At 37.7% G+C, this 12741-nt stretch overlaps 1 protein-coding gene across 8 annotated transcripts in view; it reads left to right on the forward strand.

Annotated features, from left to right (window-relative positions):
* NRG3 (neuregulin 3) overlaps positions 1–12741 on the forward strand; it is a 1154964-nt gene that overhangs the window by 1012214 nt on the left and 130009 nt on the right. For 4 of the 8 annotated variants that reach the window (XM_051832994.2, XM_051832996.2, XM_051833001.2 and 1 more), the window contains exon 4: positions 270–296. The exons of 1 other annotated variant lie outside the window; for it this stretch is intronic. In XM_051832994.2, coding sequence (XP_051688954.2) covers positions 270–296 — 27 coding nt within the window. The remainder of the gene's footprint in view (positions 1–269; positions 297–12741) is intronic. 3 more of the 8 variants (XM_051832995.2, XM_051833000.2, XM_051833002.2) reach the window with 1 other exon arrangement.

Raw genomic sequence — 12741 nt, forward strand, 5'->3', positions numbered from 1 at the left:
ATGGGAGCACTCTCCCAGTCTTTAAATAAATAATTTTCTTAAAATTCAAGCTGTAGTTCAGAGGCTTTGGGGAAGTACTGATTAGCACTCCTATTACTGGCCATCTTTATGTTGTGTTTATCAAGCAGATACGCAGAGTGGTTAATCTTGAGACACACCCTTCACCTTGGAGGACAGCCTTAGCGGCATTGCTTTGCATGTATGGATGTTTTTCCTCTAACCATTTCTTTCTTTCTGTCTCCCTTCTTTCCATGCTGACTTTGGCGTAGCAGACCACTTGGGGATTGAATTCATGGGTAAGACTAAACTATTTGCTTCTTAAATATCCTGGAAAAGCTGTTTTATACTATAGATAATTCTCCCCCTCCTCATCTGATTGTAATTGACATGTCTCATTATCAGGTGCCATTAATAGCAAAAATGTTTGGTTCACTTTTTATTCCCTTACTGATAACTCAAAATGAAAGACTTAACTTTTGTTGGAAAAGGCAATTTAATGTTAAGTGCAGCCTCTGGAATCATACAGAATTTGAATTTGGCTCCTGGCTTACAATTTTGTCTCTAATTCTCAATTTTCTTATCTGTAACACAGGAATAGTAATAGTTCCTATTTTGATGCACATTTAAATTGCTTAACACAAGGTTACAAAATGGCAAACAGTAAATGATAAAAAACAAAATGCATGAAAGTATCAATTTTTATTATTCTCCATTCTAATCCTTTTCTTCTGGCATTCTGACATTTGGGGTACATTTTGATATTGATGTTCATTTGGACTATGGGCTGTTAAACATTTCTATGTACAAAATTTAAATATTTCTTGTAACGTATTTGCAGTGAAAAATGTGTTTTTTAAAAGATCAGAATGCCTTCCAGGGTCTTCATTTCTACTCTTACAGATTATTCTATTAACAATTAGACATGATTCTTTGAGTGTTTAAGTTAAATTGGAAGAAAATATTCTGTAAGTTCAATATGCATCACAGTAGGAGAACAAGAACAGAAAAATATTCAGACATTAGAGTTAAGGAAAATTGACAAGATTGAAATTTCATCTGTATTAATTAGGCTCTATTTGCTTGGCTTTAGTTCAGATTTTTTTCCCTTTTATGATGTGAATATGAACACCTGCTTCACATATGAATGTGTTTATTGTAACAATACTGATTCATTTTTTCAGGGGGTCTTCAAAAAGTTCATGGAAATGCATATTATGAAAAAATATTTATATAGATGTTTCTTGTACCAGAATAAACTTTAATTATATTTAAAGATATATTTCCTTGGAAGGCAAAGTGACAGAGGGGAAAAGGAGAGAGAGAGAGAGAGAGAATCTCTTCTACTCACCTGCTCAATTCCCAAATGCCTGCAACAGCTGAGGCTAGACCAAGCTGAAGCCAGGAACTAGGAAATCCTGGTCTCACATGTGAGTAGCAGGAACCCAAGCACATGGACTGTCATTCTCTGTCTTCTCAGGCACAATTAACAGGAAGCTGGATCAGAAGCAGAGTGTCTTGAATGAGGCACTCTGGTATGGAATGCAGCCATCCCAAGTAGTAGCTAAACCTGCTACACAGCAACTTTTATCCCCAAATTTATCTTATACTTTCATTTTCCATGAACTTTTTAGATACCCTTGTACTTGTTTTCACTTTTGCATTCACTCATTTGTTCAGCAAATGTGTATGGGATCTCTCTAAGCAAAACAAAACAAATAAAGAAACTATGCAAAAATGTCAGAGATGAAATAGTAAGTAAAAATGGACAGGAAACGGACCGATGTGCCTTACAGCATGGTAAATGTACAGATAATAATCAGGTAATTAAAATGAATTAAAAATGATAAGTTTCTTAAGAACTAGTTAAGACAAAATGGTGTTACCGTGGACCAGTATGATGGTAGACTATATGGGGAAATTTACAGATGATTAGGAATGGATATTAAACAATAATTAACACCACAAGTACTAGAGAGGAATTGATGTTAAAGATTGCAAGATTTATGGTCTGCATATTTAGATAAGAAGCCATTTACTGAGAAAGACTATGATAGAAGAATCTATTTTTTGGTGATTTTACTAGATTGGCTGTGGAATTGTGAGTTTGGGATGCCTTTGGCATATGCGAGAGAAGACATCAAGTTGCTCATTGTATTGCTGGGAATTTTGAGAGTTAGGGATTAATGATTGCATCTTTATGTTGAAATAGGTCTTCCCTGTTGTGTGAATTTATTCACTAGCACTCCATTATCTGGGTATTACATCATAGAAAAGGCAGGCAGCTCAGTCCCTGTAGGTCAGATTTGAAGTTTTGCTAGATAGATGTGATGGAATCTCAGCAGGGCAATGAAATGCAGGGGATTAATCAAATTAAGCACCCTGAAATGTAAGGTAGATGTGGAAGAAGGTGAGGAAGAGATAAGTATCTCAGTGCAATCAGTTAATAGTCAGCATGACTGATTATAGTCACATGGTGCATTGGGTGATAATTATTTTGAAGATGGAATGTTAAAGCAGGTGGAGATCTTCAAAGTATGCCTATTGGGGCAGGGGAGGAAATGATTTGAAATTACAGGTCAAGGGTTCCATGGTTTTGAATAGGTTGTCTGAGTCAATATCTGTTACTCGTGATGATGCTCCAGTTAGCATAGACAGAATATTTGTTACATGCCAAAGATTCCAATAAATGAGGTGATTATGCTGGAGTCTAGTAGATGAAAATGAAGGGGGTTATTATATATAGGTAAGGGATGTGCTAGCTATATCAAAAAATAGAGCCCACAAAATTATAATGGCTCAAACCCAGTAGCAGTTTATTTTCTGCTACTATTTTTTTCTTGCACAAGGTAGATCTTTCTGGTCAGTAAATAACTAGCTTCCATCAAAGCAGTGAATCAGAGTTGCAGACTGTTCATCATGTGTTTCAGCATCACCTATATTTCTTTGTCATCGGCACCTAACTAGCAGGTGGGAAAAGAGATCATAGATACACATCCATTTCTTAAAAGACTTGCATGCTTGTTTGATTAGCATTGTGTTCATTAGATCTAAATCACATAAGCACATTCTCCCACAAGAGAGGCTGGGAGATGAAGCTCTGATGAATCCCTGAGATCTTTGAGACAAAGGAGGGCATGGATTTTTAGTAATCTCTGCCATGGTGTGAATGGAATAACTTCTAAAGGAATAGAATTTCTCACAAGAGAAAGAGCGCATTAGGAGCCAGGATGGCACACCACCAACTTTGAGAGTGAGAAAATGAAAACAGCTTTTCAGAAAGGTAGAAGAGAATTAGACTTTTCAGAAAAGGTCTTGGTTCCAGTTAAAATAGGAGGAAAAAAAAGACTCAGAAAGAATGATAATGCAGAGGGGGTATTGGTGGATGTGAATGAGCAATTTTTAGGAAAGTAAGTCGAGAGTTTAGTTGCTGGAGGAAGAGCAGAAATCTAGTCATCGGCCACAAACAGAAAGTTATGGGCATCGTCTGTGCAATAGACTAAGTTATTTCCACTCTCCTCATTCACTGAGGGTGGCAGGAATTAATCGCACAGAGGTGGGTGCACCAACACTCCTTTTGGGGAAGGTGGGCAATGGGCCTTGTGGGATCAGAGAAGTTTCCTCACTGGACTATGGTGATTTCAGACTTGGAGAACAGAAGCTCTGTGTGTTGGGTAGCAGAATGCCCACAATTGCAGGACGCACCACATGGCTAGTGGGTGGGGCTGGGATAGCTTCAGATATCTCAAATGTTGTGGCCATAATTATGGCAAACTTTGTCAGTTATTACTATTAAACGAAGTAGACCAGTCTCCATCCAATTGCACCTTACGGCACTAGCAACTTACAGTATAATAACTTGCTATGGCACCAAAATATGCAGTAAGAAGTCTCTGTGTTAGAACTCATTTAAATGAATGTAGTTACTGGCTTAGGAAAAATAGCAAGTTGTTGAATAGTTCATCTATCTAAATCTATTGTTATATTGTGTCTTGTAAAAACTCGAGTCAAATCATAGCTATAAAGCCTTGGTGGGGTTAGGGGTTGGAATGAGTTCTCAGTAACTATGTGACCCACGCAGTAGATACTGCCTTGGAGGGAAGATATTGGTCAACAAATCAGAACTAATGGAAGTACATAATATGCATATGAATAATGGCAACTAATAAGAGATTTTTGGACTAGTGAAGAAGTTTATAGACACTGTGAATTTATTGACCTCACTAATTCACACCCATACATTCCTCTAACTGTGTAAAATTCTGTTGGCTCTTTTGGGAACAAATATTTTCAGATTTAACTTGTGATTACAGCATTCATATGGGTAAAATTTCCTTTGCTGAAAATGCTGTTATCTCAACTACTATGACATCTTTGGGATTTAAATTCAGCTGGGAAGCAGAAATGCAAGCCTAGTCTGTATAAATTTGATCATGCCGGTTGTTTGGTATGCTTACAGTTGACTGATGCCAGTTCTATTTGTGTGTCCATCTATATGAATTTTTAAAGCAGATTTTGTTTCTTAGAGCAGCTTAAAGTTCACAGCAAAAGTGTGCATAATGTACAAAGATTTTCCCTATGATCTTTGCCCCGACACATGCACATTGGTCCCCATCGTCAGCATTTGTTACAACTAATGAATCTACATTGACTCGTCATTTTACAAAGTTTACAGTTTATATTAGGCTTTATTCCTGATGTTGGACATGTTGTGAGTTTGGACAAATGTATTAAACATATAATCATTATCACAAAGACTAGTTTACCTGCCCTAAAATTTCTCCATACTCTGCCTATTCATCCCCTCCATTCTCCCAACCCTGGACAATCAATGATCATAGTCAATGTAACCATGTGTTTTCTAGAATGTCATATATTTGGAATCAACTCTTTGAAACTGGCTTTCTTTTTTTTAGAAAACTTTATTGAATAAATATAAATTTTGAAAGTACCACTTTTGGATTATAGCAGTTTTTACCCCCATAACCACACTCCCACCCACAAACCATCCCATCTCCTACTCCCTCTCCCATCCCATTCTTCATTAAGATTCATTTTTAATTATCTATATACAGAAGATCAACTTAGTATATACTAAGTAGATTTCAACAGAGTGTACCCACACAGACACACAAAATATAAAGTACTGTTTGAATACTAGTTTTACCGTTAATTGTTAATCTGCATAGTACAACATATTAAAGACAGAGATCCTATACGGGGAGTAAGTGCACAGTGACTGCTGTTGTTGATTTAACAATTGACACACTTATTTACGACGTCAGTAATCACCCTACGCTCTTGTCATGAGCTGCCAAGGCTATGGAAGCCTCTTGAGTTCACAAACTCTGATCTTATTTAAACAAGGCCAAAGTCAAAGTGGAAGTTCTCTCCTCCCTTCAGAGAAAGGTACCTCCTTCTTTGATGGCCCCAAACTGGCTTTCTTTTCTTAGTACTTCCTTGATGCTTTCTCATGGCTTGATAGCCTATTTCATTTTAGTGCTGAATGATATTCTATCATCTGGATTTACTACTATTTACTTATCTATTCACCTACTGAAAATCATTTCTATTGTTTCCTAAATATAATTGCTATAAACAACCTTATACAAGTTTTTGTGCAGACATGGTTTCAATTCTTTTGTATAAATACCAAGGAGTGTTATTGCTGGATTATATGATTAGAGTTCATTTAATTTCATAAGAAGCTGTCAAGTTATTTTCCAAAGTGGTTATACCACTTTGTATTCCAGCCAGTAATGTCTGAGAATTTCTGTTGCTCTACACCCTTACCAACATTTGGTGCTGTCAGTGTTCTAAATTTTAGCCATTCTAATAGGCACGTAGTAATTCTCATTGCTTCAATTTGCATTTTCCGGTGGAATATGATATGGAACATCTTTTCTTTAATGCTTATTTATTATCTGTGCATCTTCTTTGGTGAGATTTCTTTCCAGTTCTTTGTTCCATTTTTAAATTTGTGTGTTTGTTTTCTTACTGCTGCATTTTAAGAATTCTTTGTGGTGTGGCTGGTTAAGCCACTACCTGGGACACTGGCATCCCATATGAGCATTGGTTCATGCTCCACTTCCAATCCAGCTCTTTGCTACTATGCCTGGGAAAGCACTGGATGGAATGTCAGGTCCCCGGCTTTGGTCTTTGCTGCCAATTGAGGAGTGAACCAGTAGATGGAAAATATCTGTCTCTCTCTCTCCCTCTCTCCATCTCTCCCTCATTTCTCTCTCTGTAACTCTGCCTTTCAAATAAAAAAAAAAATCAGTAAATACTTTTTTTTTTTTTTGACAGGCAGAGTGGTCAGTGAGAGAGAGAGAGACAGAGAGAAAGGTCTTCCTTTGCCGTTGGTTCACCCTCCAACGGCCGCCGCGGCCGGTGCACTGCGGCTGGCACACCGCGCTGATCCGATGACAGGAGCCAGGTACTTATCCTGGTCTCCCATGGGGTGCAGGGCCCAGGTACTTGGGCCATCCTCCACTGCACTCCCTGGCCACAGCAGAGAGCTGGACTGGAAGAGGGGCAATCAGGACAGAATCCGGCACCCTGACCGGGACGAGAACCTGGTGTGCCGGCGCCGCAAAGCGGAGGATTAGCCTAGTGAGCTGCGGCACTGGCCCAGTAAATACCTTTTTAAAAAGAATTTTTGCATATTTTAGATAACAGTCTTTTATCAGATATGTCTTGTGCAAATTTTTCTGCAATTCTGTGACTTCTCTTTTTATTCTCTTAATAGTACCTTTCGCAGAATACACATTTTAATTTAATAAACTAATGTGATGGTTAAATAAACAAACAAACAAAAACCAGTGATTGCCAAAGGTTGTGGTAAGAGGGGCAATGACTCAGCAGAGCACCAAGTTTTAAGGCAGTGAAACCTATGAAGTCTTTCATGAATCACGTCTTCAGTATTGTATCTAAAAAGTCATTGCCAAACCCTAGATCATGTAGACTTTCTTCTGTTACATTTTTGCAGTGTTATAATTTTTGTCTTTTACCTGTAGTACTGTAATTCATTCTGAGTTGATTTTTCTGAAGCATACAGGGTGTCTGCCTGGATTTTTTTTGAATTTTCATGTGTATGTCTACTGGTTCCTGCATCAATTATTGGGGACAAAAAAGCTATCTTACATCCACTGTATCGCCTTTGCTCCTTTTACAAAGAATACTTGACTGTATTTATATGTGTCTGTCTATTCTGTTACCTTGATCTAATTGTCAATTATTTTGCCACTTCCACCCTGTACTGATTGCTGTAGTTCTATCAGAAACTTTGATTGCATCACTTTTCAAAGATTTTTCTCATTCTTCAGTGTTGTGTTGGCTTTATTGATCTTTTGCCTTTCCATATAAACTTCAGAATCAGTTTATCAAACAAGATATTTTAAAAAGCTTATGGGGCTTTAATTGGGATTGCATTGTTTTTGTAGGTATAAAGGGAAAAACTGACAGCTTTGAGTATTGAGTCATCATACCCATGGTCATGGAATCTCTGCCCTTGATATAGTTGTTTAATTTCTTTGCCTAGAGTTTGCTGGTTTTCTTCATATAGATCTCAATATTTATTTTTGTTAGATTTATACCTAAGTATTTCAATTTGAGACATGCTAATAGGAATGTATTATGTTTTTAATTTCAGATTCCATTTGTGTATTAATGGTATTTCAGAAAATCATTGAATTTTGTTTATTAATTTGTATCCTGCTACATTGCTTTGTTTATTAGTTGCAGGAGTTCTTTTATTGATTCTTTCAGATACTTTTTGGCACCAATGATCATGTCATCTACAAAGATGCTTTTATTCTTTCCTTCCTAATATGTATACCTTATATTTGCTTTATCTTATTTGTAAACTAAAACTTGCAGGATGATATTGAAAAGGAGTGATCACAGGGGCATCCTTGCCTTGTTCCTGATCTTTAAGAGCAAGCTTCAGATTTCTCACTATTAAGAATTGGATTAGGGCCAGCGCCGTGGCTCACTTAGTTAATCCTCCACCTGCAGTGCCGGCATCCCATATGGGCACCGGTCTCTGCTGTGGCCTGGAAGTGCAGTGGAGTATGGCCAAGTGTTTGGGCCCTGCACCTGCATGGGAGACCAGGAAGAGGTACTTGGCTCCTGGCTTTGGATGGGTGCAGCGTGCCGGCCATAGCGGCCATTTGGGGAGTGAATCAATGGAAGGAAGACCTTTCTCTCTCTCTCTCTCACTGTCTATAACTCTACCTGTGAAATAAATAAAAAAATTATTAAAAAAAAAGAATTGGATTAGGTCTCAATCTTCTGTAGCTGTTTTGTATCAACCTGAAGAATTTCACCTCTATTTCTAGTTTTAAAACTGGGAGTTTTTAATCATAGCTGAATATTGAATTTATCAAATGTTCTTTTTAATCTATTTATGTAAATATGTGATTTTTAGTCCTTTGATTGATAGATTACATCAGTTAGCTTTCCAATGTTGAACCAGCCTAGCATACCTGGGATAAACCTCACTTGCTTGTGTGTCCATTTGTATTTTAGTGAATATTTTAACAATTCTTCTCAGCTTTTACCATTCTTGTTTTGTGAAATATTAATTTCATGTTTCCTTACCGTGGAATGTCAGTCGTGAGATGATGATCTGAAACCATCATGTCTTCCCTTTACATCTTCACATTCCCAATGGTCACATCTACATATACCCTTATTGATCAGACTCAGAACCTGAATATGTCACACAATTCAAGAAGGGGATTTCAAATCATATACTTCAAAAATTATATTATTATATAATAAACATATATTTATTATATCCACTGATTCCAGAATTATAAGATTTCGAAGGTGAAGATATATGTTCCACATCCATCAGTGGCCCAAAGCCCCAAGACAAAAAAAAAAAAAAGAGGTAAAGCTACTTAGAAGTGAAATCATAAAAATCAGTGCTATAAAAATATCATAGGCCCTCAGCATCAGTCCTTAAGGCTTCCTGGTCTGGCTGAAAAGCCCATGAGAGCATTTCAGGCATGAAAAGCTAAGACACTGTGGCAAAGATGTTCTATATGAAGGATCTCTGTGAGTGAGACCCCAGCAAAAAGAAGTGGCCATCAAAGAAGGATGTACTTTTCTTGAAAGGGAGGTGGGAACTTCCACTTTGCTTATGGCCTTGTCTAAATACTGACAGAGTTTGTGGATTCAGAAGGTTTCCATAGCCTAGGCAGCTCATGTCAAGAGCCTCGGGTGGTCACTGACACCGTACATAAGAATGTTAATTGCTAAATTAACAACAGGAGTCACTGTGCATTAACTCCCCATGCAGGACCTCTGTCCTCAAGAGTTATAAGAGTTACCTGTAAAACTAGTTCCCAGTTTGTGTGTATGTGTGTGTGTGTGTGTGCAAATGGTTGAAATCTTTACTTAGTACAGAGTTGGTCTTCGGTGTACAAAGTTAATTGAAAATGAATCTTAATGGAGAATGGGACTGGGAGGGGGAGAGGGAGGAGGGGTGGGAGTATGGTGGGAGAGCAGGTATGGTGGGAAGAACAACTATATTCCTAAAATTGTTTTTTTTTTGAAAAATTTTTATTTTAGAACAGTTTTATTAAATTTACAAAACAAAAATTGTGAAGTAATACATAGTTCCCATATACCTAATAACCAACTTTTCCTAGTGTTAATATCTTTTTTTAACTTTTATTTAGTGAATATAAATTTCCAAAGTAATTCCTAAAGTTTTACTTATGAAGTTTGTATTCCTTAAAAAATAAACTTTAAAAATGTCATAGGCAAGATACAAAAAGAAGGAAAATGGGTTTGGAAAAATCAGGGACAGTTTCTCCAGGGAGGAGACATTTAAATTGAGTACCACCTGTGGGGAGCAACTGAGACTAGACTAAGTTACTGGAATTAAGACTTATTCTATGCATCTGCTCTCCCACAATATGGCGCTGGGGAGGAGTAAAACTTCTAAGCAGCTGCCTCTCGCCAATTTGACTGATAAGCTGCAGGAGCTGATCCTGCTCCTGATTGGAGGAGAGCAGTGTGCTCGGCGTGTGGGTAGCAGAGTTGGGATTGGTGGAAGAGGACTATAAAGGAGGAGAGAGACAACATGCACCAGGAACATCTGAAGGGACACCTGAGGAACATCTGAGCAGCCCCCGAGAGAGCCGGCCGGCGGTGTGCCGCTCCTCCGCGGAAGCGGGGAAAGCGGCGGGGGGTGCCGCCCCTCCATGGAGGTGGAGGGGCCGGCAGCTAACCCGGGATGGCGTCATTCCTCCACGAGTGAGGGAATGGCAGCTAACCCGGGAAGAGCCGGACAAAAAGAGCAGCGCAGGGTCAGTGTCGTTCCTCCGCAAAGAGGGGGAGCGACACCACCCAAAACAGATAAGCTGTACTGAGTAATGCTACAGGGCAAATTTATATTGGCCCCATCCTGCTTCCACTTTAGGGTAAGCCTTGCTTTTTCAGTCTCCCTGAGTCCGTGAGCTCCTCAGAGTCACTGCTTTGGAATTGGAGAGAGGATACTAACTTCAGTAAAAACAATTAACCAAAAAGCTTTTCTGACTTAATTTATTAACTTTAAGGGACAATTATCCTATCAAATAAGCCATGCCAAACCTAATGTCTGTAAAACTGTCAGCATTCAAAAGGATTGTCCTTAATTATATTCATGAATTTTTCTTAATTGTTCTTCTGGGATTGGTACCATGGATGTTTCAACAACAAATACTGATCTGGAATATGGTGTCAGCTAAAAAATTAAAGTTAACTGACATAATTAGGGCAGGGATTTGGAGATGCATACAGATACAGAACTATGTTTGCAGAAATTTATAATAAAAGAGCTGATATGAAACCAGTAATCAAAAGTATTTCTTAAATACATGTCTTACCCTCACTCACTCATTCCTGCATGAGTAAAAATAGGTATTTTTAGGAAAAATGTTTTCCAAATTCCCTCACAGTGTGAATAGATCAAGAGAGAATGAACAAACTATTTTGCAAGCCCAAGTACTCACTAAATTGTATGAGAAATCCAACCAATCATTCAGATAAGACAGTTGGTCAAAGGGCATGTCAGAACAGCCATGTTCAGAAGGCGTATAGATCATGAAGAAGGAGTTCTCATCTGAAAAATATCAAGCTACTATGTCAGATGATCAATCATAGAACATATCTCCGTATGTCCATTTGAGCTATTTGTTATGCAGTCATTTTCTGACAATACAGTTGGCAATTTAGGCATCAAAGTTGTGTGTATGAAAGCAGGCACAATGCCATTTGAAAACATATTAGCAAACCGCAGGGAGTGCTGAAGATTATGTGAGAGCTTTTTCATGCAAATTTCTTTCATTGTCATCTGGAAGAATTAACTGAGTGCTGTCAGTTAAATTTCTCATTTGTGATTTTGCATTATTTTTAGAGTAGCAAAATATTTTATGCAAAATCTGAGCAAAGTCTGGGTATTTTTTTTAAATAAAAAGATTTACAGAACTTAGGAAAATCAAATTCTTAATTAAAATCTTGAAAAGTAATTCTAAGATAATTGCTGTATTTTTCATGTTAAAAAAGAAACTAAGTTTTTCAAGAAAGTACAAAAAATGTGTTAAATGCAAAGTGTATGCTAAAAAGTATATGTAAGTTCATAATTCATAAAGTTACTACTTCAGATTTAACTATATATGAGAGTACTTCACAAAGTTAATGGAAAATAAAATCAAAATGTTAGTTCATTTTTATGAAACAACTTTTGAGATTCATGCATAGTTTTTTCATAATTTGTATTTTCTATGAAGTTTTTGAAGACCCTCATATTAGGTTGCCCTCATGTGAAAAAATAATTGACTTTTGGGTATCTTAATGAGTACTGAAGATGATCTCTTGAGAAGTGACCAGTTTTTATCTCTTTGTAGCTGATATGAAGTGTGACTGTCTTCCCTTTAGCTCCCTGAATATTATAATGATTTGGTGTGCTTTTCTCTAAAACTGACAGGTTTATTTGTTAGCAAATGGATTCATGTTTCTGTTATGGGTGCTGGGTTCTCCTCCCGGTTGCTCCTCTTCCAGTCCAGCTCTCTGCTGTGGCCCGGGAAGGCAGTGGAGGATGGCCCAAGTGCTTGGCCCTGCACCCGCATGGGAGACCAGGAGGAAGCACCTGGTTCTTGGCTTCGGATTGGCGCAGCGCGCTGGCCATAGTAGCCATTTGGGGAGTGAACCAATGGAAGGAAGACCTTTGTCTCTCTCTCTCTCTCACTGTCTAACTTTGTCAAATAATAATAATAAAAAAAAAAAAAGAAATGAGGACCCTTCCCCCTTAAATAGCAATCTTGCAGTCAGGATTATTTGGAAGAACACTGTTTTTATTCATTTGACTATGTCATGCTTTCTTATAAAATGAAATGATAATTGATGGGTAAATGGATTTATATGTGTGTTTGTGGAGGGGTTGCAATAGAGAGTATTCTTTTGGTTGTGCTTTTGTATCTTTTGCCTGTAAACTGCAAGAGAAAGTAGATGTTTTAGAGTAATAAAAGTGAACACAATTGCTTGACAAATGCCACAAAAATTAAGTGACCGATAGAATTCTTAAAACAGAAATGCATAAGTTACGAACTCTTTTATCTCATCATGTTACATGTGACAAAACTGAGATATATTTAGGCGAACTATCCAGAGAGCAAGAATATGGAAGATAGAGAATTTGAACTCAAATCTGTTCCTGCAGAGCTCTTGAATTCTGTGGGTGACTGCCTGCTG

The sequence above is a fragment of the Oryctolagus cuniculus genome, chromosome 15, assembly GCF_051225735.1.
Source record: "Oryctolagus cuniculus isolate XC-2025 breed Fujian yellow rabbit chromosome 15, ASM5122573v1, whole genome shotgun sequence".
In the NCBI taxonomy this organism is placed as follows: Eukaryota; Metazoa; Chordata; class Mammalia; order Lagomorpha; family Leporidae; genus Oryctolagus; species Oryctolagus cuniculus.